Below are 25,433 nucleotides of genomic sequence, written 5' to 3'. Positions count from 1 at the left end.
CGCGAATGCCCGAGCAAAAAAGGCAAAAATAAAGTTACCGAAGCAAAACAAAAAACGCTCAAAGTAACGCAACAATTTGAATATAATTAAGACGAATTTATTGAGACTCTAAGTTCTCAATCTGTCTCTGCGATCGACAATTGAATTTGAAGTTATCAATATCTAAATTAAAATCAGTTCAGAACAAAATTAAATAACACACACGTCGAGGTTTGACATTAACATTCATGAGAATGCTTGCGAATTTAATTGTTAGAGATATGAATTAAAGTGAGACGTTTCAAACAGTATTGAAAACACTACCTTGCTGTGAGCTGAATTTTAGGAAATAATTTTTGCGAACCCATCTTTCAGTCCGGTCAGATCCCCCCAGCCAGTACCTGTTCACAGGCTAACCGGAACCACGCACTGTCGATGCACGTCACATGTTTAAAATCTGATAATCATGTGTTATGATAAAATTCAACGTTGATGCAAGGTAATTTCGACCAAAAATTACAAAATTGCCCTAAAAGAACCGGACAGTTGCGTTGGATGATACGCTGAGTTGCAGAGCTTGAACGACAAAAGCCGGGGAATACCCTGAATTTACGTTATGTGGCATCATGTGATCAAAAAAATTTAAATCGGCAGAAAGTGTTTAGTTTTACAGCTGAAGACAACTGGCTGATAGCTGATTCGAAATTAAGCGGACTGTTTCAATCATACATGAATTTTCCGTCGGTTTTCGAAACGCTTGCATCGAAATGCCTTTCAGCGAGAAGAACGAAACGGAAGCGAGTGAGATACAAGTCACGTTTATGGTTTCAAAAGCGACGACAACCTATTGCGTAGTCGAAAATATGGCATTGGCAGCCCCCGTGGAAGCCGACGGACGAGCGATGCCGCGAATGCAGGTTGACGGGAGCGAAGTTAGAGGACAGATAGTCGAGGTACTTTTACCAAAAGAGAAGGAAAAAGGTGAGAAAGGTTATTCCTGTGCGAAAACCCGATCAAGGCGAATCAAAATGAAAGCACAGACTGTTTGTTTACAAATTGGGGATGATAATCGCGTGCAAGTGGACCTTGGCCTTTCAATGCCTGCTAGTTTTTCCGATGGTCTCACGAAAGTTTCCGACGAAGAGAAAATGGTCATTCGTGTGTTACGAAGATACGGAGCGTCCGAAGAACTTATTCCGGTAAACGATGCGAGAACCCTTCGTCAAGCGATTGACATTCGCGCTGAATTCGTCAGGGTAGTCCCTCCCCTCAATGGCAAATCAAATACTGAAGGATTTACGATGGATATCGATGTCAAAGCCTGTTACGCTTTGATAGGAAACGAACATGAAATGACGGTTAATCCAGAAGGTTTTCCGAATGTGTTCGATAATAGTCGGCCTGTCCTTCGTGTTCTACGACTGCCTACGAAGCCCGTTACCATAGTGAGGAATGCCAAGGACTTTCCAAACACAGGCAAAGATCATTTAATCGTACTTGAAATTTGCGAGAACTTTTTTACAACTAACGCAGTTGACTATAGCTTTTCTCAAAGCTCCCCTGCAGCAAAAACAAAGAAGAGGGAATTTTACGATGTAAAAATCAGCGTTTGTCAGTGCGGAAAGAATGGCAAGACGGAAATAAGAGACGGTGTTTTGTTCAAGCGAGAGTCGTCTTTAGATTGTTTTCGTGGTATTGTTGGGTTTTGGTGTCGTTTTCAAACCAGTAAAACTCGTTATGTCGTGACATTTTCACTGTGGAGGACTCTAACCGCCTCACAGACGAGTGAATTACTAGATGAAACACGCATTGCTGTTGAAACAAGCGAGCGCAAGATTCCACCCCGAAAACTAGCAAACAGGAAGCAAAGCCACCCGGCCAAACCGAGTTCTGTAGACGTTACATCATTTCCAGGTCGAAACTGCCACAGACAAGCGTCACTTCGGGATGAAAGTCACACCCCTACAACTACCGATTTAGAAAGTCACGCGACCGAAGAAAAGTCACTTCCGGTGGAAAAAAACACCAGCTGTCCAATGGGATTCTACGAAAGATGTTTGCACATTAGGAATATTTTACTTCCGCTCCGAGATGACTGCGAGTGGCGAGAATTTGATCGGCAGGTCGAATGTTATCTGAAGGAATACGCGGGAAACACCGATATTAAGATTGTCGTTATTCTTGAGCAGGGAATGGCTTGCTGCTATCACAATGAACCGAGATTAGCCGAGGGGTTTATCAAGAAAGCCATGGGGATGATTTCACAAGCTTCTTCCACTCTGGTGCCAATCTTAAAAGGTCGCGCAAGTTATTATTTGGCAAACATTTATCGAAGGGACGAGATGACACTTGGCAAAGCGCAGCGATGTATCGAATCTGCGAGGAAGCATCTAGCAAAGAATGCCTCTATCCTCGATCAAGCATGTCTTGCATATGAGGAAGGCAGCTTGCTTCTTGAATATGCGCACAATTCCTGTGTCGTGGAACATGCGAAACGAAACTTTGATCGATGTACCGACCTTTGCTCGCGAGCGTCAAACGAGGACACGAACAATCTGAAGTTGAAACAGCGCGATTTGGCACTAATGATGAAAGCGATGTTACTATTGGACTGCCGTTCAAAATCCGGGAGGGAGTCCCGTGCAATCGACGAAGAAACCCTCCTAGAGGCAAGACGGTGCCTCGATAGGATGGAAATAAACATCGTGGAAGAAATGCCAATATGTTTGCAAGTTCAATATCACTTCGTACGATCAGATCAGTACTTCCGGGAGGGGCGCCCAGTCGACGCCGAGTCGCATGCTCGAACTGCCTTTGATTTGTCTCAGAAGCATGGTTTAGACTCTGAAAGTGCAGCCAAGATTCGTTGGGACTATTACGATAAAGTTCTTAATTCCAATTCGACGAGCTAAATCGACTCAAGATTCCGTTGTACACATGCTGATATTTATCAAGGCTATTGTCAAATGTATATGGAAAAATGTATATAACAATTTAGTATTCAACTTTCATACACTGCACGGATTCCGATTTTCTGATGGGCTGATTTATACCACGTGATACTGGGTTGTGACGAGACAACCACCTTGACGTCATTATCGTGGTGTAATAGCGGTGGTGTAAATTCAGCACACCACTGTCATTTGTCCGTAATAAGGTCTTGCTTTGAAATGTTCAAATCATACTCGGAATTAAACCAGTTGTTTCTAAAGGCTCTGTCTGCGAGAATCGTAATGGTTTCATCCAAAGGTACATTCGTGAACAAGGAGGACACATCATAGGACACCAGCAAGTCACCAGGTGTTATGTTGAGGAGAAATTAGCCATGCGACCAATCCTATCAGCGACTAATACGTATAATTATGCTCTGGCGAAATGGTTGGACAACAAGCTCAAACCGTTGTCGTTAAATCAGTACACAGTCACGGACATTTTCGATTTTGTGAACGAACTACCGCGAGACCTCACCTTACTGCCACCTTACTATCGTCGATATGTTGACGACACATTCACTGTGATGCCCGATTTGTCTACAGCTAGGGACTTTCTTAACACCCTCAACCACGCTCACCCCGCCATCAACGTCACTATGGAGGTCGAAAATGATGGAATGCTTCCCTTTCTCGGTACTCAACTCCTAAACAGAGGGCCTCGTATTGAAACTAAAGTGTTTGTGAAGCCAACAAACAGTGGTCTGCTTCTCCATTACCACAGTCATGTCGATAATAGGTACAAGCGCGGACTATTGACAACTATGCTCGATCGCGCACATCGCCTGTCTTCGTCATGGTCCTACTTCACTGAGGAATGCGAACGACTGAAGTCTGTTTTCTCTAAACTGAAATATCCCAAGCACCTTGTTGACTCCACTGTCAAAACCTTCCTAAATTTAAAGGTCGCTGACCAGCCCTCATTACGGTCCAGATCTACGACAGAAAACACTACTCGGGTTGTCATACCCTTTAAAGACCAGGAGTCTCCTAATATCGTGAAGACACAGTTGAAAGATCTCAGTGTGAAGCTGCAGACCAGTGTTCAACCGGTGTTTACGAGCCGCAAGATTGCCCAGGAGTTCCCGACAAGCGAACCTAAGCCTCAGCTCATTGATCAACAATGCGTTGTGTATAACTTCAAGTGTGACCAGTGCGATGCTGGTTATGTCGGTTACACCCGCGGCCATCTGTTCGTACGCGTTGATGGACATAGAAGCAAGACCTCGTCAGTACGCAATCACTATGATAATAGACACGCAGGCAGGATTCCGGATGACCTTCGCAATTGTTTTAGCGTGTTGAAAAAATGCCACAACAAGTTTGATTGTCTCATTAATGAGATGTTACTCATTAAACAATTACGACCTTGTTTAAATGTACAATCAGACTCAGTTCGCGCTAAAGTCTTTGTCTAACTTATGCAAATTAGAAACTCTGAACTCTTAGTTACTCTTGAAATCGCATATTTAATTAGTTTCCCTTGACAATGGCGCCAAGATGTCGCCGAAACGTCGGATTTATCTATCGTTAGTTTTTGCCTGTATATGTTTATCTAAATCATTGTTGATTAGAATTAGAAAATTAGGAAATAATTTCACTTACGTTTGTCAAAATTCTTTCTAATTTAAATGATGAGAATTTTGACAAAACGCGCGCAAGGTCATTTCCTAATTTCACTCGTCACCAAAGTAATGTTTCACCAGCGAAACAAAGCTAGCGCCTGCGCGCGAAATTGCGCCAGCGCTACACAGATGTTGCGAACTAATGACCAGGGTTGGGTTAACAGATGCGAAAACTTGCACCGGTGTATCATGCAAACGATAAACGACCACTCATTTTGGCATGAAGTCACTTTCAAAAATGCCCCCTTAACTAAAGGCAGTATTGCTTTGTTCCTGTACGGCTTTCTCCCAGGCATGCTCGGTCAATTGATTTCGGTGACGTATCCGAGACGGACGGCCCAAACTTTTCATCCCGGACCACGTGACCCAAAAACGATTGATCGCGGCGAAATATCGAAGCCTAGGAACGTTCTCCTCCGAAAGAGGCCGAAAGGGATTTATTTTTCGGGCGGGAAGAATCCTCTTAACGATATGAGTGCAGGCACACGGTTACTTTCGACTTTGCGCCTACACTCACTTCGCCTGCACTCACTTCGCACAACGAACGTTCGAACCTTTGCGGAGGAGATAGACAAAACGCAGTATAAAATCGAGTAATCATACTGTTATCCCCACCCCCCAACTTTCAGCCGTTGGTCATGGTTCCAAAACATCCACGCTTCTAAACATGCTTTTAAGATCAGAGCGATTTTTACCTGAGTTTTTGCATGTAAAGGCTAGCTTTTTCGACTACGGGTAAGCGGGGCACTTCACTTACCCGGGAAACCTCCCCCCTCCCGCCCCCGCCCACTCCATGTGAACAGGCCCTTGATTTCAAGTCTGCCTGGAGTGGACGACGGTGAGCAAACATTCGCGCTCATGTGCAGAGTATTTACGGAAGTCATTTGTTATTCTTGGTATAGCTGTTACCGGTCTCTATTCCCTAAAAGGCTCGTTTATCAATCAAGTCTGTCTTGGGTATTTCAGGGGAGACCCCCAAAAATTGATCAATATTATATCATTAACAGCGCAAAATTTGTAAAACAAGATCGAATGAATTTTTGTTCTTCAAATATCCACGTCTTTATAAATTTGCTAACAAAATCTACAGCGAACTAAATAAAAAAATCTCGAGGAACTCTTCATGAAAGGTTTTTTGTTTCGTTGTAGCCGCTACTCCGGGAAACAAAAGTGCAATAAGAAAAACGCCTATAAGCCTTTTGATTGGTTCTATTTGTGAAGGTAATTGAAATGTGCTACATTACAACATGACTGGGAAAACGTCACTCCAAGCATATTAAGCTAAAATCCTGCGGAAAACAATAGATACATGTTCTCAAAGCATCATAAACAACTACTCTAAACAAATTTTATTTACTTGAACATTTTGAAACGTGTACATGAGTTTTTAATTAACATATATTTACAGAAATATGGCACTAATGTCTGGATGGAACAACTGTCTGAACTATGGAGTTTACAGTTTGTAAGTTTAATTTAATCAATCGAATCACGTGTTTATCCACCTTCAAGTAGCACGCAGCTCACAAACATTTCCATCCAAAGCTCTATAGGTACACTGTTTCCATACAACTTGGAAAAATCTAAACCAAGAGAAGATATCCTTCGCCGTATGTCTTTTGCGTTTTAAAACATGCACTGATGACAAGTTAATGTTTGAATTAAAACGAACCATGATTAAGTGGCATGCTTTGATTCCGCCGCACATTACCCGATCCTTTTCGAGTTAACATCTTACGTTCCATCCAGACTTCTGGCACATTTAAACAGCGAAACAATATTTACAACGACAGCTTGTAACCGTATCACGCATTCGGAGAGAATGCCTTTACTAACACGGAGGTTTTTCCCTCAATTCCCAAGGTACTTCACAGTAATTTGCTTTGATTTTGCCTTGCTACGCTTAGTGATTGTTTTGAGAGATTAAGCGTCACATTTTCAAGTAATCCTAGCTAAGCCTCGCCCGCACATGTTTTCTCGAGTTCGTATTCGAGTTCAATATTGCTTCACTGGATTTTCTGTGTCTTATGAGATTGGTCAGAATGATTACCTTGGTTCTCGTTTTACGACAGTCAGTTAAACCTCTCTATGGGTTGAATATTAATATATGTTCGATAAGTCATTACTAAACGTTGCACTTCAGGTGATGTCATTCAGCACTCCGCTAAGATGATCTTGGGCCTCAGTGCAGCGTCATTGGGTCTCATTGCACACAAGCCATTTGTACAGTTTGAAAATTGTAGTGAGATGCAAAATTAATTTGTCTCTGCTCGAATCTGTAATAGAACTAATAACCTCGTGGGATCCAAAAATACCAGGAAAGAGATTTGGTAAGGTAAGAGTTAGTTTTATCCTCGACTTGCTTGCTGGAAACCTATTTTTGACGAAAGCACTGGCCCCTTCATAACTCTAGCGCTGCATTAAATATAACTGAACATACATGTCTATGTATAACTTATTTGTACTACTATAATCCCACTAAACATTATTCAAAGTTTTTAATACACGTTAAATCTTACAAGGTACGTACTTAAAGAGTTAAAAACTGTCCTAATAATAACAATTTTTAAGTATAATCGAACTTGTAAACAAGGCAATTTTGGGCATTTTGTAGTTTCTGCCAGAGATTGTCTCGCATCCACTATATTTAAACTGTAATGCAAATCAGAAAAGTTAAAGAGGTTATTGATATTCATTACCTATTAATTAACATATGCGGAATCAAATAACAAAGGTACTGGACGTATATCTCTAAGTGACTATTTTCTGTTTATATACGTTATACTATGTTAGCACTACAGCTTAGATAATGTTACAAATTAAAGTAATGAATTTGATCATTCCCTGAAAGATGCCTGTCTGTGGAAATAACTTCGTTGCCTGGATTCTATCACAGTAGAGTTAACTAAGGAATATGAAGACTAAGATTAGGAAATAATGTCTTCACGACGTAAGGCAAAATCCTTGAAGAATATCATTGAAGAATTAAACGAAGTTTAATGTAAATCGATGTGATAAAAAGTGATATTCTCATATCAATATTAGAAAACTTGAAACACCTAAGAGAATTTTGAGACAGATGTTGGCCTAAAAGAAAGAGAAGACTTACAAACTGAATTGTTTCTTGGTAAGATTACCGAAGGAAGAGTTTTTTTTTTTGATAGAGTGAGGAAACAGGCAAAATGTCTGGAAGAGATTTGTTTTATTGGCTTCTTAATATGCACATTGTGTACACATAATTTACCAGCTCAACATGCTGCAACAGAAATCAGCAGCCTTGGAACTTTCAGAGATGAGATAATTTCTTTTGTAAAATCCGCCAAAATGTACCTAGAGAGTACTACCACCGTCATTCCATATCAGCCGGCATTTTCAGCCGTGCAAGGAATTCATAATACTCTCCTCTATACTCGTCCTGTACAGGCGCCTGACGCTATCGCATTCATTGGTACGACGGCGGCTAAAACCGTGGGCCAAAAACTTTGTCACGCCTTGTGTGAATATTTCACAACGCCGCCTGCTTCCTTTCGTAAATCCGACAAAACCTTAGTGGTTTGTGTCTTCGAAATAGCCGCTAGTGTGGCTTAAATACAGGCGTTTAGTGTATGTTTGTAAAACTTCCTGAAGAAGTGTACTACTAGTTTAGTGTTTAATTTTAAATCTCAAAGAAAAGGAAATCAAACTTAAAAAGAAACCAAAGTTCTAATTAAAAAAAAAATTGAAAAACTTCTCGGTGTGCTTATACTATAGAGACTAGGCTGTGCTACTCAGTTAAATTTACGAGAAGTTATTATTTTGCACAAAAAATTGATTGTATACGGCCTGATAATTTTAATCAAAACTGGTTAAAAATGTGTTGAATAACTTTTAAACCGATACGAATAGCAGTTCTTCAGAGAAGACAACGTAATGGTTGTTCCGTGCAATCAAGAAAGATACAAAAAAAGTTTTAAATAACCCTCACTTTTCAAATTATACAAATGACTGAATATTGGAAAAATTATCAGATTTTGAGTTTTTCTAATCACACTCTATTTCTCTCTCTAGAAACGAGAGCAAACGGATTGCTCAAATCACCGACAAGAATAAGCGCTCGAGACTCGTTCAAAATCGACCTGCTTCCATTCAATGACTTTACCAGGCCAAAACAAATTTTCTAGTAGCTTTCTAATACGACAACTGTGCAAGTTATAACAAACAATCTTGAACAACTAATTTCTTTAAAGCCTTTACTTTCGTTAAGAGAATGCGAGTTACTTTGCTAATGCTATTGGTATTGATATGATTGCTATTCATCTACTAACTTTCCTTACAGCGTTACAGTGTCTTGCCTTAGAAAACAGGCGTCTTATGTGACGCCCTCAAGTCTTCTCCCGAGAAACGGCTGAAACTCGATGTGCCTTTCGTTTGTTTACAGTGCTCAGGTTGTTCGTAATCCGGGTTTAAGAGTTGATGGAGGTTTAAAGTTTTTTCTTTCATGGGTAAAGTATTTTCTTTGCTGATTTTCAGAGGACTTAAAGCTTGTAAGCCGTCGTCAAAACTAGGGAGAAAAAGAAATGGCTAAAGTTTATAAATAACTAACACTAATTATGGACTAGCTTGGTCGTGCTTTGAACAACCAGGCCTTGGTTAAGTATTACTGTAGGTAATCATGTCGAGAAGTAATATCCCGCTTTGGCACCACAAGAGACAATGATCTAAGTCTCTTGCTAATACTAGTCAACTGAAGCTAACTGAAACACAAATCTCATATGCTATGATCGATTAGTCAGTACTGCAATATCGGGCAGCACAAATCCCTGGGAAAAATAATTTGTAGATATAGTAGGAGCCACAGTTCTTTACTTGAATGTAGACCGAGCGTTCGCAACAGTCTTCAAACCAGTGAATGCAGACTTTTCTTGTGACTGTACCCTCAGCCACTGTAGGATGATCTTCACTCAACCAGGCAGGAAAGTCTGTGTCACATCTGTTCATCGGTGGACATGTGGTCACCATTTTTGTGCCTGCAGCTCCTTGGAAGCGATACCAGCCATTGAGTGTGTCGTCACATTTGTAGTTTACTGTTACGTAGTCATGTTTTCTTTCTGCATCTGTCAGATTTTGGTAGTTCTTACATATGTCAACTAAAAAAATAAACAGAGTAATACGTAGATAACTCCCTTGATCCGTAGATATCTCTTTCGTGCTGTGTCGTTGTGTGTTACTTGTAGTTTGAATACAGTCACTTCATATATTTTGTTCAATTTTACATCACTTTATTACATCCGGTCATGCACAAACATTTCTATATGATTTGTCTTCGTTTCCATTTTTCCTGGGAACAAGGTTGTAAAAAGATCTCGCCACCGAAATATAGCTTCTACAATAGGTATTAATTACCACCTTTTTGTCTGTTTATACGAGAAAATCTTCATATTTACATTTGAAATTTCCAGTTCAAATGTTGATGGGTAACCTGTATGTAAGCCATAGCTGAATAAATTTGTCCTTCAGGCGATGATATTTATCGGCTCTAAGTGTAAGAACATCGCAATCAGTGCCAGTGTTTCTCCACTAAGGTATGTTTACTCTCTGGCATTGGATAAACCGCTGGAGGAATATCATGTGGGATACTTTCAGTTAATCAACTATGTAGTGGATTCTAACTTCATATGGGTTATTTATTACTTTTTTCCTGATACATGCCTACTTGTTAAATAAGATTCTTAAATGTGGCAAACCGTCCTTACATAACGACAAATAAAGTTTTTAACTGTAGCCAATTAAAACAGAATAGAAGATATCCCTACTAATGATAAAACTGTGTTGCACCTTCACAAATAGCACGGTTATTTACAAATCCATCTTTGCACCGGCAGTTGTACGATCCATCCGTATTCTTGCACTCAGAGTTGGCAACAGCAACACATAGGTCGACCTGTGCTGCGCACTCGTCGATGTCTAAAAACAAAGGGATCTAAGTGTTACTATTTCAATGTCACAATGGATGGTTAAGTGTCCCATTACGAGCATAAAAGGGAATTCTGGTGGAAATAAACCACTTTACACATTAAAAAGGCGAAAAAAAGTATCAGAAAAATCTCAAGAGAACCTTGTTACGAAGGAAAATAAGTAGAATTGGCGCCTTAAATCCACTGCAAGTTTTTACATTTCTAAAGTGATTACACGGCATATAGAAACACCTATAGCAGATACATTTTATTACAGTAATCGTGTGGCTGGCTAACGGGAAACTCTCAGTGATATCAACCACACAGTACTGCCATCTGCCCATCGACTGTAGGCGTTTCATCCCTGTTACTTGCATGTGGTTTTACCTTCTGTTACCTACAGCGATTATCTCAATCACAGTGTTCCAGTAAAGTCTAGTGCGCAGCTGCAGTTGAATTCGTTCACTCGTCTAAGTAACTAACTCTTCGCATCATTTCGCCTCCACCTGCCCACAAAAGGTGTAAAACCGGTCCTCAATCGAAGCCATACCCATGCAGTCAATTCCCTATCTGTCCCCCCATCACCAGATTGGAGGTTATGACCATGGAACTACACGCCCTAGTGTGTTTAGCATGTGTAACTTTGGGTCTTGTGTCCGCTGACAGGCAAACGTTTACAAGGAAATATGCTGTAAAGAAGGAACTAAAACATTTCTGCTGGAAGAGAAAATAAGATGAAAGTTTCACAGCAACTCGTAAAAAAGGTTTATCTTTTGGTTTCCTCGTGGCAATAATAGTCAAAGACGACTTTCATTTTGTTTTTCCCTTTTCCAGTGGCTGTATATTTCTAGGAAATACACCTTTTGATTGGCTCCCAATCTTTGTTAACTTTGCTGTTTTATCATTTACACGAACGATAAGGTTGGTGAGGTTATCTGTTTCGATTACCTGTTTCACATTTCATTCCATTAAATCCTGGTGCGCAGCTGCAGTTGAATCCGTTCACTCGGTCTGTACAGGTCCCGTTGTTCTTACAGGGATGACTTGCGCAATCATCGATATCTGTTTCAAGGTGATAAGGCAGAAAGTTAATAACGGTCACATTCGATAGAACCTGCAACAACTAACAACAAAACTCAATAACAAAACTATGCTTGAAGTTAAAAAATACAACACTGCGCGCAAAGAACTTAGAGAGAGATTAAAACCCGTAGAATTTGAATGAAAATTAACTAATTTTGGTCATAGTTACCTGTTTCACATTGTGTGCCATTAAATCCTGGTGCACAGCTGCAGTTGAATCCGTTGACTCGGTCTGTACAGGTCCCGTTGTTCTTACAGGGATGACTTGCGCAATCATCGATATCTGTTTCAAGGTGATAAGGCAGAAAGTTAATAACGGTCACATTCGGTAGAACCTGCAACAACCAACAACAAAACTCAATAACAAAACTATACTTGAAGTTAAAAGATACAACACTGCAAACAACTTAGAAAGAGATTAAAACCCGTAGAATTTGAAAGAAAATTAACTAGTTTTAGCTATAGTTACCTGTTTCACATTGTGTGCCATTAAATCCTGGTGCACAGCTGCAGTTGAATCCGTTCACTCGGTCTGTGCACTTCCCGTTGTTCTTACAGAGTTGACTTGTACAGTCATCGATATCTGTTTTAAAGGGATAAGGTAGAAAGTTAATAACGGTCATACCGTAAAATACCATGTTAAAGCCTCCCCGGATATAAACCCTTCTATTTGCTAACAGAGATATTATTCCAGATATTAGCGCTCCCCCCCCCCCTCTCCCCCAAAACCGGATACGAGCCCATCTAATGTATAAATCAGATAACGTTCTGTTCCTTTCCAGTTGTTCCAGTCACACTAGTGTTTTATAGATGTTTTTAAAACATATTCTCCGTTTATTGTTACGCACAATAAATGTATTAAAAATCTAATAGTTCTAAATGTATTGGTATGTTAGCTTTAATTAGTTGCTCAGTTACGTTTTATATCGTCGTTCCGAAACATTATTTTTATTCCACTTATATTCCCGCCCCCGGATATAAGCACCCCACCCCCCGTCTTTAAGCCCACACAAAACCCCTTATGACGTTATATGATCCCAGGGCTTTAACTTGGGATTGTACCGTATACGATAGAACCCACAACAACAATATCTGCAAAATAACCAAAAATGCATAAGATCGTTTAACGCCCCAAATTTCGCTCCTTAGAGACTTGGATAGGTCAATTGGACAGAATTATGGAGACAAAAGAAAGTTGTGGGAAAAAAGTGTGCTTTTCTTTAACCAAATATGCATAAGCAAAAATATATGTTTCTCCTCTCTTCAACCAGTATAAAAATCGAAGGAAAATGAATTTTGGATATAGTTACCTGTTTCACATTTTGTGCCATTAAATCCTGGTGCACAGCTGCAGTTGAATCCGTTAACTCGGTCTGTACAGGTCCCGTTGTTCTTACAGGGATGACTTGCACAGTCATCGATATCTGTTTTAGAAGATAAGATTGAAAGGATTAAAATGCAATTGCTTATGTTGTTACACTTGACGGAACCCGACTCGGAGCAAATAGGCAAAAGAGATCATTAACTAACTAACTTTCAGAGAGTTTTTTGCTTTTTATAAAGAAAAACACAATATCTTTATCAGATATCCATCACTATCATAATCCAGTCTGGGAATGGCAACGGATCTGCTCCTTGAAATATATCTGTTCCACAAACAACTTCTTGCTGGGTGAGAATCTTCTGGTTCTGACCACCCGCTGTCAGTTGCACGGGGAAGATGGAGCCTGTTTGCCTGTTAATTATTAGTCTAGAGAAGATAGCAGATCTGAAACCTGTTTTAATCCGAACAAATAGTTTTGGTCGGATGGACCCTGATTGGGTTTTAAAGCTGGGCTCTTCTTTATGAAGAGTATCTCATAAATTAAACAGCCTATGTCCATGTCTTGAACGTTCTTTTCGATATGGAGACGCTTATTGGAAGGGTTTATTAAAACACACTCCTGGTTATTACATTAATAGAAAGGTAACATAACCTAAATATAAAAGTTCGTAAAAATTTGATTTAGCGCCAAAGTTGCACTTTTCGCAAATATGCCTTGTTTTGTAAAATACAGAGTCTCTAATCACAGACTCACAGAAACAGCCTGGAAGTTTAGGCATTTTATAGCGCGTAGATGAGGCTTATTGCAAGAAGTTTGTAAATAATAAATCAAGGTAAAACCCCGAACGTATAGTTACCTAGTTTAGACATGTCACAACGAGCCAGGACTGCCTCGCCAGGTTTAGTTGAATCGAACCAGTAATTACCGCTGACTGCATCTTCTCCTTCACTCGCCCTGATCTCGGCGCACGACTCAGCTGGCAACTCGGGAATGGATCCGAGGGGAACTAAAAATAGAAAAGTCAAAAATATTGTTTTTTTAGCGCTTTCTTGTCATTACTAAACACCACTTTTTTTTAAGCACTCTTCACGAAAAACTGCGGGCTTTGTTTATTGTCCTCGGGATGCAATGAGATTCTGGGCACGCTCGTATAAGATACGAGTACTATCCTTAAAAAAAAGATGGAGATGAACATTCAAAGAAGAACAATACCTCTTTCCCTGAATCGTTTAATATAGAACCGATCGCAGTCCGGAACAAAATCTTCAGGTCTGGCTTCTTTGGTGCGGTTGTTCAACTCACATATGCCTTGGCTGATGACGTAGTTAAAGCTTTGACATCTGACGTCATCATCACACTTGTCTAAACAATTAAGCCCAATTCCGGTCCTCTCCTCGATGAAGGTATGTCCTTTCAACATCATGCCACGGATGGAATATTTGCCTTGAATTATACACTGCTGAGCGTCCAGTTTATAAAACATCTGAGACATCAGAAGCACCGTGATGGCCATACTTATGCCAGCTTCTGAAACTGTCGTACGGAGAGAAAAATATGGAGTCTTCCATAATATGTTTCTTAATTAATTAACTGTTAGATGCAAGCGAGCATCTCGCTCTCTTATAGCTGAGTGTCAATTTGCCAAAATCCTATGAATGGCAGCGACACAACAGCCACCTGTTATTACACAGTGTTGTTTGTAACCAATCTTGAAATAAATTTAGGGAACGGCTGGTGAGGGAATCATTGAAATTTACTTCATTAAGTGAAAAAGAGAGGTGAAAAACTCAGGCTGCGTCCACACTACAGTGGAGAAATTTGAAAACACGGCTATCTTTCTACGGTTAGGCCTGCCGTCTCCTCTAATCCGTCACGAAAACGCTCTTCGAACAGAAGGAATTTGAAAACACGGCTTTCTTTCTATGGTTAGGCCTACCGTCTCCTCTAACTCGTCATGAAAACGCTCTTCCAACAGGAGGAATTTGAAAACACGGCTATCTTTCTATGCGTAGACCTACCGTCTCCTCTAACCCGTTATGAAAACGCTCTTCAAACAGGAGGAATTTGAAAACGGCGGCTTGCGTTTTAGTGTGCGTGGACGGGAAACATTTTGAAAACAGAGCTTTTCGAAAACGATGACATCGCGATAATTAAGCGATTTACCTGCCAGAGTTTTCCTCAAACAAAAGCCAAAATAACCGGTGATTGTAGCATTTTCAAAATTTTTTCCTTGTAGCGTGCAAGAAAAACATTTACTACGTTTTTATATGTGGTCTGTTGTATTATGTAATAACCTGTAACGCTGGCGTTTTTTCTGGAAAAGAGCTTGTTAAATTTATTTACGCATCAACCTAACTTTTTGTTTGCTTTCTTCAACTTACTGAATCCAAGATAACGCTCGCTTAGACCAAAAGAAGACAAAAAAGTTCAACAAATACACAAAACGAAAGAAAACAAATGAAACGCTCGAGTTCGCTCGCTCAAGAGAAAACCGCATACTGGCCTTCAAACCGCAACATACTTAAACAAGAAAGATGTTTTCCGCATAATTTGACTAATTGAGGGGTTTCAATGATGACATACGGTAATTTCATACTGTGAGGAAAATGGGGTATTTTAAATCCACCTGTTACTGGTAATAACTTCCTTTATTGATTCTCGAGTGCTTTGGAGCACGAAAGAAGTCGTTTTTAGTTTTAGGCTACAGAATTCAAAGGATAATTATCTTAATTACAGAAGACTGACCGAAGAAAACTGTGACACAACCCATGGGCATAAAGTTCCTATTTTTGTTTATGATTAAATTCAGATAATTTATTTTTTAAGAACAGCATTACGTATAGTAGGATATGTTTGTTAGACTGTAACAAGAAAGCCCGCATTTCGCATATTTGCCGTTTGAACTCCAAATTTCCGTGCCCTTCGAAGATTTTTGAAAGATCTCTCCTCAAAGATCACCTTGCCGATTTTATTAACGAAAAATGCAGCAACATTCTTTTTTAGGCGATATAATACAAACTAGACATGCATTTTACAGACCTCTTATTTCCCATCTAGTAAGAAAATAGCTGGTTTTGATATTCTAGCTTCCTCTTCGTCTTTATTTATGTGCTGACTGACTGAGAATTATTTTTAAGAATGTAGTGATGCTATAAGATAAATGCAAGTAGCAATTTCTCGTACCAACTCTTGTAAAGGATTATGCGTCGGCAATCGTGTCAAAAGGCGCTGTTGCACTTGGCTATTAACATGCCTTGCATTGCTGTCACGAAAACGTGCGAGACATGTCCAATTCAGGGAGATTTACACTAGACGACGCTTCGTGCAAATTGCCTCGTAGATGCGCAATAAAATTGTGAGACAAATTACTAATAAATTCCGGTAAATTTATTCAAATGTCACTTGTGGAAAACTTAGCGATGATACATCAAGAACTTGAAATCTCCTTGAAAATAGTTTTCTTTATCATACAGTATTTTGACATTACAACTATCGGCTTTAAAATACCAAAGAGTGCTAAATAAACAAAGCTTCCACGAAGGACAAAAAAGACAAAAATGACTGAACTGCAACTTTTAGAAGATTAGTTTCCCAAACGACCACAAAAGACTGTGATCTGGATGATAGTCTCTTGATTATCACCTTCGTTATCATCATTATCGAGAAAACTATTGAACCAAATAAGTTCATTTATATTTTTGCATGGGTCTTATCTTTTAAACTTTTCGCGAATCGTCAATTAAGGAACGAAACTGCTTTCCCAAAAGAGACAGACAGGAGATAAAAATGTTACCAAAAAAACGCATTTTTCTCCGTTTTTCTGAGTGATTAATGAAATATCATGTCAGTTTTACCTGAGAAAATTTTATCATGACAATTTTGCGTGATCTTGGCGAGTTCCAGCTGAATGAAAATATTGACGGTGTTCAGACAAACTCAGACAAACTCGCATTCTTGGTCAAATTGGAGTTTTAAAATGTCGGTATTCATAAAGATAGCAAAATAGGAGTACCCGGGAGAAAATATGACCGAGAAGAAGAGGTTGAAGAGAAGAACCCACAACAAACTCAACCCGCTTATAAGGCAGAGTTTGGGATGCCAGCACAGACAAGTGGATGTTAGGATACACAAAGTAGGATAGTGTAAAACGCGACTGAAAGGCTATCAATGAAAATGTAAGGACATTTTCGAACTCACCATGAGCTTGCGTTGGACGAAGCATTATTGAAATCGATGACACAAAAATGAGGAACGCAGAAACATTCATTTTTACACCGCAGCGAACGTCTTCAGTTCTCAAGTCCTATGGAAAGAATTGAGCTAGCACCAGCTGGCGATGTGAAGTCGACATATAACCAGCTCTTTACAAGTCAACACTGTAATAAGAGATGGCGTGTTTTGTCTCTGTCATTCAGAGCTATTTCTGCTCATGTCAGTTTGGCTCCTCCTGCTCTTACTAGAACTTTCCGTTTAAATTACGCACTTATTATGTGAACAAAATATTTCTATCTGCGGGTTTCTCAACTAAACTTATAAGAAGGAATTCCTTCTTGCGCTTGTTTATGAGCGTTTATTTCAATGAAAGATGCGTTCCAAACTCATGTTTTTAACAATCACTCAGTTAAAAACCTGCAATTTCGACGGCATTTTCCGTGTTCCCTATGTTTGTTTTGGTTCTTTATTATGAATTAAACATTGATTTCGTTGTTTTCATCTTATTAATTTTTTTTTCTTCAGATTTGTTCGAGATAGAGTTGGCCTAAATGTTGAATGCATATCTATAACAGGACGTAATTGCGACTTCGACTGTTAGCTTAACTATATTCCTCGGTTTTGTTGACGTTTTGGCAAAAGGTAGGATGTTAAACAATTTATTTTACAGCCCTGCAAGCATGTGATTGTCTTAAGTTAAAAGTTAGCTAATTAATTAAACGCCATTCAAACAAATGAATTTAAATTTATTCTTTTCCCTTTGCAAACAGATTGACATATTGCCTGCTTCTCATTTTGCAACACTCCTAAATTGGAAAAAAAAAACACATATTTTCAGGTGCCAAGTTACGCTTGCGATGTAAATATGGCAAGCTATTTTATTCCGAAGACCTTTTATTTTGTATTTCGATAAAGCAACAACTCATGTCTTTACTTTCGCTCAGTTAAAAATCTCAAATTCCTATGGTATTTATCGTGTTCTCCACCTTTGTTTTTGTTCTTTACTGAAAATATAAACATAAATTTCGTTGTTTTTCTGTTAAAAATATATTGTTTTTAGCTCAAGGTGGCTCAAGATTAATTAACCTGAATATTGAATAAATATATGTTAGGGCGTTATTGCAGCTTCGAGCTAAGCCTATATTCAAATTAAAAATAGCTCAAGGGAAATTGGCATCCAGAAGCAAGGATATGTGCACTTGCGCTTATGCAAAGCTCACCGATTAAGAATTAGAGGCAAACTGCCATGAAGAGGAAGGACATAGTGAAGAAGAAGTGAAAAGTGAAAAAGATGATTGCAAAGAAAGAAAGAAGTGGTGGAGGATAATAAAGAATTCAATGAAAGAAATTAAGTGTCATTGTCAGAGAGAACCGGGCAGTACCAAAAGATCGAGGTCGGCCGTTTACCTTCATCTTTTCACAGTATAAAAGCTATCTGAAAAGATTAACAGCCATGACATTTAAAGGAATTTTATTTAGTTTAACATTCTGAAACGTGTACATGAGTTTTTCTAAAACAAACATATATTTACAGATTTATTGCATTCATGTCTGGATGGAACAAATGTCTCAACTATCGAGTTTGGAGATTGTACCTCTAATTTAGTCAATTCAATCCTGAGTTTATCCACCCTCATTTCCATCCAAATCTCTACAAGTAGGCTCTTCAGTCGTAATTAACAGCCTGAAAAAATTTATAAGAAGAGAAGTTATTCTTCGCCTTATTTCTTATACGTTTAACACTAACGGCAAGTTAACGTTTAAAACGAACCATGGTTAAGTGGCATGTTTTGATTTCCCAACAGAAACACCTTTAGAGATGACATCATTACGTTCCATCCGGACTTGTGGCACATTTAAACAATAAAACAATATTTACGCCGACAGGTTATAACTATATCATGCATTCAGAAAGAATGCTTTAATTTACTAACCCAGAGGTTTATATCCTAAATTCCCAAGATAATTCACATTAATTTGCTTTGACTTTGCCTCGCTACGCTTAGTGATTGGTTTAAAAGCCTAGCGTCACATTCTCAAGCAATCCTAGCTAAGCCTCGCTCGCACATCCTTTCTCAAGTTCGTATTCGAGTTCAATATTGCTTCAGTCGAATGTCTGTGTCCTTTTTGATTGGTCAGAGCGATTGCCTTGGTTCTCGTTTTACCACAGTCAGTTAAAAACCTCTCTATGGGCTGAATATTAAAATATGTTGGATAAGTCATTGCTAAACGTTGTATTGTACGTAATGTAATTAAATTAGTACTGCACTAAGGTGACATTGGGCCCCAGTGTAGCGTGATAGTGCGCAAGTCATTGTACGGTTTGAAAATTGTATTTAGATTGAAAATTAATTGGTTTCCGGTGGAATCTGTCAGAAAACTAATAACTTCGTGGGATGCGAATTTAATCAGGAAAGAAATTTTGGTGGGATAAGAGTTAGTTTCATCCTCAACTTGAATTTCGTTTAAGTTAATTTGTTGCTATTTGAAATCTATTTTTGCATCATGAACAAATTAATCAACAATAATTCCAGCGCTTTTCTTTTGACTCCTGGTGCCTGTTGTCGCACGGAAAAGTTGACAGAAGCACTTTCATGGTACTGGCTCTTTGAATAACTCTAGCGCTGCGGTAAATATAACTGAACATACATGTATATGTATAACTTAGTTGTACTAATCCCATCGAACATTACATTATTTTGAGTAACAAAGTGAAAAATAATTGCTGTTATAATAATAAGGGGTCCTTATTCATAGTTTTAAATAGACGTTAAAACTTACAAGGTACTTATAGACTGTCCCAATAATAACAATTTTTAAGTATAATCCAACTTGTAAGCAAGGCAATTTTGGACATTTTGTAGTTTCGGCACGAAACTGTCTCGCATGCAAATGAGAAAAGTTGAAAAGGGTTATTGATATTCATTACTTATTGATTAACATATGCAGAATCAAATAACAAAGGTACTGGACGTATATCTATAATTGACTATTGTTTGTTTATATATCTTATACCATGTTAGCACTACAACTTAAATATATTTACAAATTAAAGTAAGGAATTTGACCATTTCCTAAAAGAAGCTTGTCTGTGGAAATAACTTCGTTGCCTGGATTCTATCACTGTGGAGTTAAAGTGCCCATAATTTTCGCTCATCTAATTTTACATTTCACCTAATGAACTTCTGTGAAAAAATTTTTCGTTTCGATAAAATGCAATTTTTTTTATAAGGTTTTAAAGACGTTCAAATTTGCCGCCATTTTAGTCCACCATTCGCACTAGTCTTCCTCGTTTTGAAGTGAGTCGTGACGTAGGTTCAGGAACACGTGATTTGGGTCATGATTTATCTGACTTGAAAACAAGTGGAAATTTCGCTTTAGAGTTGAGTACATTTAGTTGAAAATTCCGGAAAGGTGCGTTGCCGCTCTTTGTAACAACGTTAATGATCCAGAAAACAACATCAGTCTTTATCGTCGGTTCCTGAACCTACGTCACAGGCATCACTCTCGTGGCCATTTTGACCTCGTTATTCTTGTGATCAGTGGCAGGGGTCGACTGCAAGAAAATAGAATTTTCAACTTTGTAAAGATTCGTAAAAATATTACGTTTTATCCAAATCGAAAAATTCTTTCGCAGAAGCTCATTAGGTGAAATGTAGAATTGGATGAGCGAAAAAAAAAAGTTTTGACACTATGGGCACTTTTACTAAGGAATATGAAGACTAAGATCACGAAATAATGTCTTAATGACTAAACGCAAAATCCCTGAAGAATATCATTAAAGAATTAAACAAAGTTTAATGTAAATCGACGTGATAAAAAGTGGAATTCTCAAATCAATCTGATTAGAAAAGTTGAAACACTAAAGATAATTTTGAGACAGATGTCGGGCTAAAAGAGAGAGGAGACAAACTGAATTGTTTCTTGGTTAGGTTACCGAAGGAAGAGTTTTTTTGATAGAGTGAGGAAACAGGCAAAATGTCTGGAAGAGATTTCTTTTGTTAGCGTCTTAATATGTACATTATGTGCACATAATTTACCAGCTCAACATGCTGCAACAGAAATCAGCAGCCTTGGAACTTTCAGAGTTGAGATAATTTCTTTTGTAAAATCCGCCATATTGTTACTGGAGAGTTCTACCACCGTCACTCCATATCAGCATAACTAACTATGATATCAGCCGGCATTTTCAGCCGTGCAAGGAATTCATAATTCTCTCCTCTCTACCCGTCCTCTACAGGCGCCTGACGCTATCGCATTCATTGGTACTACGGCGGCTAAAACCGTGAGCCAAAAACTTTGTCACGCCTTGTGTAAATATTTCACAACGTCGCCTGTGTCCTTTCGTAAATCCGACAAAACCTTAGAGGTTCGTGTCTTCGAAAGAGCCGCTAGTGTGGCTTAAATACAGGCGTTTAGTGTATGTTTTTAAATATTCCTGAAGAGGTCTACTAATAGTTTAGTGTTTAATTTTAAACTTAAAAAAATTTAAACCAAATGTAAAAAGAAACAAAAAGTTGTAATTAAAAAAAAAAAAAATGTCAAACTTCTCGGTCTGCTTATACTACAGAAACTAGGCTATGCTACTAAGTTACATTTACGAGAAGTTACTATTTTATACAAATTGATTGTATAATGCCTGGGATGTCAGCAAATTTTTAATTTTGAGTGTCGTCTGGGCAATAGCCAACCATGTTTACTAAAGAACTTTTGGCATTTCCTACAGGCGATTACACTAGATATATTTTTTGAAAAACTAAATCAAACAAAAACACACAGATAAACAACCATACAAAACAAAAGTTTACCTACACCAGCTAAAAACGAGTTATCCCTGTTGTATACTGCTTATAATTTCAATCAAAACTGGTTAAAGAAGTGTTGAATAACTTTTAAACAAATTACGCTAAACCGGTAGGAAGAGCAGTTTTCAAGATAAGACAAAGTAATGGTTGTTCCGTGCAATCAAGAAAAATTGTTACTCAGGCTTTCATATCAAATTTATTTTTCGAGTCTCTTGTCTTGAGGAATGGAAGTTGTGAAAGTTTTAAATAACCCTCACTTTTCACAAATTATATAAACGACTGAATATTGAAAACATTGTCAGATTTTAAGTTTTTCTTATCACACTCTATTTCCTTCTCTATAAACGAGAGCAAATGGATTACTCAAATCACCGACAAGAATAGACCTGCGTTGATTCTATGTCTTTACTGCAGGGCCAAACAAATTTCTCAGAAGCTCTCTTAGAAGACAAAATGTGCAAAGTTATAGCAAATCAACTTGAGCAACTAATTTCTTTAAAGCCTTTACTGTTGTTAAGAGAATGCGAGTTACTTTGCTAATGCTATTCGAATTGATATTATTTCTATTCATCTTCTAGCTCACTGTACAGCGTTACAGTGTCCTGCCTAAAAAAACTGACCTCTTATGTCACGCCGTCAAGTCTTCTCCCGAGAAACGCCTGAAACTCGATGTGCATTTTATTTGTTTATAGCAGTCAGGTTGTTCGTAATCCAGGTTTAAGAGTTGATGGAGGTTTAAAGTTTTCTTTCATGGGTAAAGTATTTTCTATACTAATTTTTAGAGGACTTAGAGCTTGTCAGCCGTCGTCAAAAGTTGAGAGAAAAAAATGGCTTAAGTTTATAATTGAGTAACACTAATTTTGGACTAGCTTGGTCATGCTTTGAACAACCAGGCCATAGTTAAGTTTTACTGTAGGTTATCATGTCGGGAAGTAATATCCCGCTTGGCACTAAAGGAGACAATGATGTAAGTCTCTTGCCAATACTATTCAACTGAAGCTAACTGAAACATACACATGCTATGACCGGATTAGTCAGTACTGCAATATCGGGCAGGACAATAACTAAAGGAATATAACTTGTAGATATAATAGGAACTGCAGTTCTTTAATTGAATGGGGAATGATACGTAACAACAGTCCTCAGACCTATGAATGCAGACGATTCTTGAGACTTTACCCTCAGTCACTGTAGGATGACCACCACTCAACCAGATAGGATAGGCTGTATCACAACGGAACTCCAGTGGACATGTGGTCACCATTTTTGTGCCTGCAGCTCCTTGGAAGCGATACCAGCCATTGAGTGTAGTGTCACATTTGGCCTCGTCTTGTGTGGCGTAGTCATATTTTCTTTTAGCATCTGTCAGATTTTGGTAGTTCTTACATATGTCAACTAAAACAAACAAACAAAGTAATACGTAAATAACTCTCCCCTGATCCGTAAATATCTCTGTCGTGCTGGGTTGTTGCGTGCATGTTACTTGTAGTTTGAATACAGTCACTTCATATATTTTGTTCAATTTTACATCACTTTATTACATCCGGTCATGCACAAACATTTCTATATGATTTGTCTTTGTTTCCATTTTTCCTGGGAACAAGGTTGTAAAAAGATCTCGCCACCGAAATATAGCTTCTACAATAGGTATTAATTACCATCTTTTTGTCTGTTTATACGAGAAAATCTTCATATTTACATTTGAAATTTCCAGTTCAAATGTCGTTGGGTAACCTGTAGGCAAGCCATTGGTGAATAAATTTGTCCTTCATGCGATGATATTTATCGGCTCTAAGTGCGAGAACATCGCAATCAGCGCCAGTGTTTCTCCACTTAGGTATTTTTACTCTCTGCCATTGGATAAACCGCTGGAGGAATACCATGTGGGATACTTTAACCAACTATGTAGTGGATTCTAACTTCATGTGGGTTATTTATTATTTTTTTCCTGATACATGCCTACTTGTTAAATAAGGTTCTTAAATGTGGCAAACCGTCCTTACATAACGACAAATAAAGTTTTTAACTGTAGCTAATTAAAACAGAATAGAAGATATCCCTACTAATGATAAAACTGTGTTGCACCTTCACAAATAGCACCGTTCTTTACAAATCCATCTTTGCACTGGCAATAGTACGATCCATCCGTGTTCTTGCACTCAGAGTTGGCTACAGCACCACATGGGTCGACCTGTGCAGCGCACTCGTCAATGTCTAAAAACAAAGGGATGTAAGTGTTAGTATTTCAATGTCACAATGGATGGTTAAGTGTCCCATTACGATCATAAAAGGGAATTCTGGTGGAACTAAACTACTTTACACGTGAAAAAGGCGAAAAAAATATGAGAAAAATCTCAAGTGAACCTTGTTACGAAGGAAAATAAGTAGAATTGGCGCCTTAAATCCACTCCAAAGTTTTTACATTTCTAAAGTGATTACACGGCATATAGAAAGACACATTTTATTACAGTAATCGTGTGGCTGGCTAACGGAAACTTTCAGTGATATCAACCACACAATACTGCCATCTGCCGATCGATTGTAGGCGTTTCAGCCCTATTACTTGCATGTGGTATTACCCGCTGTTATCTACAGTGATTATCTCAATCACAGTGTTCCAGTAAAGTCTAGTGCACAGCTGCAGTTGAATTCGTTGACTCGTCTAAGTAACTAACTCTTCGCATCATTTCGCCTCCACCTGCCCACAGAAGGTGTAAAATCGGCCCTGAATCGAAGCCATACCCATGCGGTCAATTCCCCATCTGTCCCCCCTTCACCAGATTGGAGGTTATGACCATGGAACTACACGCCCTACTGTGTTTGGCATGTTTAACGTTGGGTCGTGTGTCCGCTCACAGGCAAACTTTTACAAGGAAATATACTGCAAAGAAGGAATTAAAACATTTCTGTTGGAAAAGTAAAAGCGATGGAAGTTTCACAGCAACTCGTGAAAAAGGTTTATCTTTTGGTTTCCTCGTGGCAATAATAGTCAAAGACAACTTTCTTTTTGTTTTCCCTTTTCCAGTGGCTGTCAATTTCTAGGAAACACACCTTTTTATTGGCTCCTAATCGTTTGTTAACATTGCTGTTTTATTATTTACACGAACTACTACCTGTTTCACATCGTGTGCCATTAAATCCTGGTGCACAGCTGCAGTTGAATCCGTTCACTCGGTCTGTGCAGTTCCCGCTGTTCTTGCAGGGATGACTTACGCAGTCATCGATATCTGTTTTAAAGGGATAAGGTAGAAATTTAAAAACGGTCATACCATAAAATACCACGTTAAAGCCTCCCCCTATATAAACCCTTCTATTTGCTAACAAAGATATTATTCCCGATATAAGCCGCCCCCCCCCCCCCCCGCCATCCCCCGCCGATACGAGCCCATCTAATGTGTAAATCACATAACGTTCTGGTCCTTTCCAGTTGCTCCAGTCACACCAGTGTTTTAGAGATGTTTTTGAAACATATTCTCCGTTT

The 25,433-nt window shown here is 38.7% G+C and overlaps 2 protein-coding genes across 2 annotated transcripts; both read right to left on the bottom strand.

Annotated features, from left to right (window-relative positions):
• Nucleotides 1-8,926: 8,926 nt before the first annotated feature.
• On the bottom strand, nucleotides 8,927-23,809 carry LOC145495673 (uncharacterized). The gene is made up of 7 exons (XM_081475297.1): nucleotides 23,800-23,809; nucleotides 23,132-23,347; nucleotides 14,148-14,468; nucleotides 13,792-13,941; nucleotides 10,409-10,537; nucleotides 9,477-9,720; nucleotides 8,927-9,134 (listed from the first exon to the last, which is right to left on the bottom strand). Exons 1-7 carry the CDS (start codon nucleotides 23,807-23,809, stop codon nucleotides 8,927-8,929), a joined length of 1,278 nt encoding a protein of 425 aa, XP_081331423.1.
• Nucleotides 23,810-24,014: 205 nt separating this feature from the next.
• Nucleotides 24,015-25,284, bottom strand: LOC145495672 (epidermal growth factor-like protein 8). Its single transcript, XM_081475296.1, has 2 exons — nucleotides 25,066-25,284; nucleotides 24,015-24,166 (listed from the first exon to the last, which is right to left on the bottom strand). The coding sequence occupies exons 1-2, from the start codon at nucleotides 25,217-25,219 to the stop codon at nucleotides 24,015-24,017; spliced, it is 306 nt and encodes a 101-aa protein (XP_081331422.1). The 5' UTR covers nucleotides 25,220-25,284.
• Between the last annotated feature and the right edge of the window lie 149 nt (nucleotides 25,285-25,433).

This window comes from Orbicella franksi, chromosome 8 (genome assembly GCF_964199315.1).
Source record: "Orbicella franksi chromosome 8, jaOrbFran1.1, whole genome shotgun sequence".
NCBI classification, from domain to species: Eukaryota; Metazoa; Cnidaria; class Anthozoa; order Scleractinia; family Merulinidae; genus Orbicella; species Orbicella franksi.
Note: the sequence above shows the minus strand (reverse complement) of the source record. Positions and strands in the feature narration are given on the sequence as shown.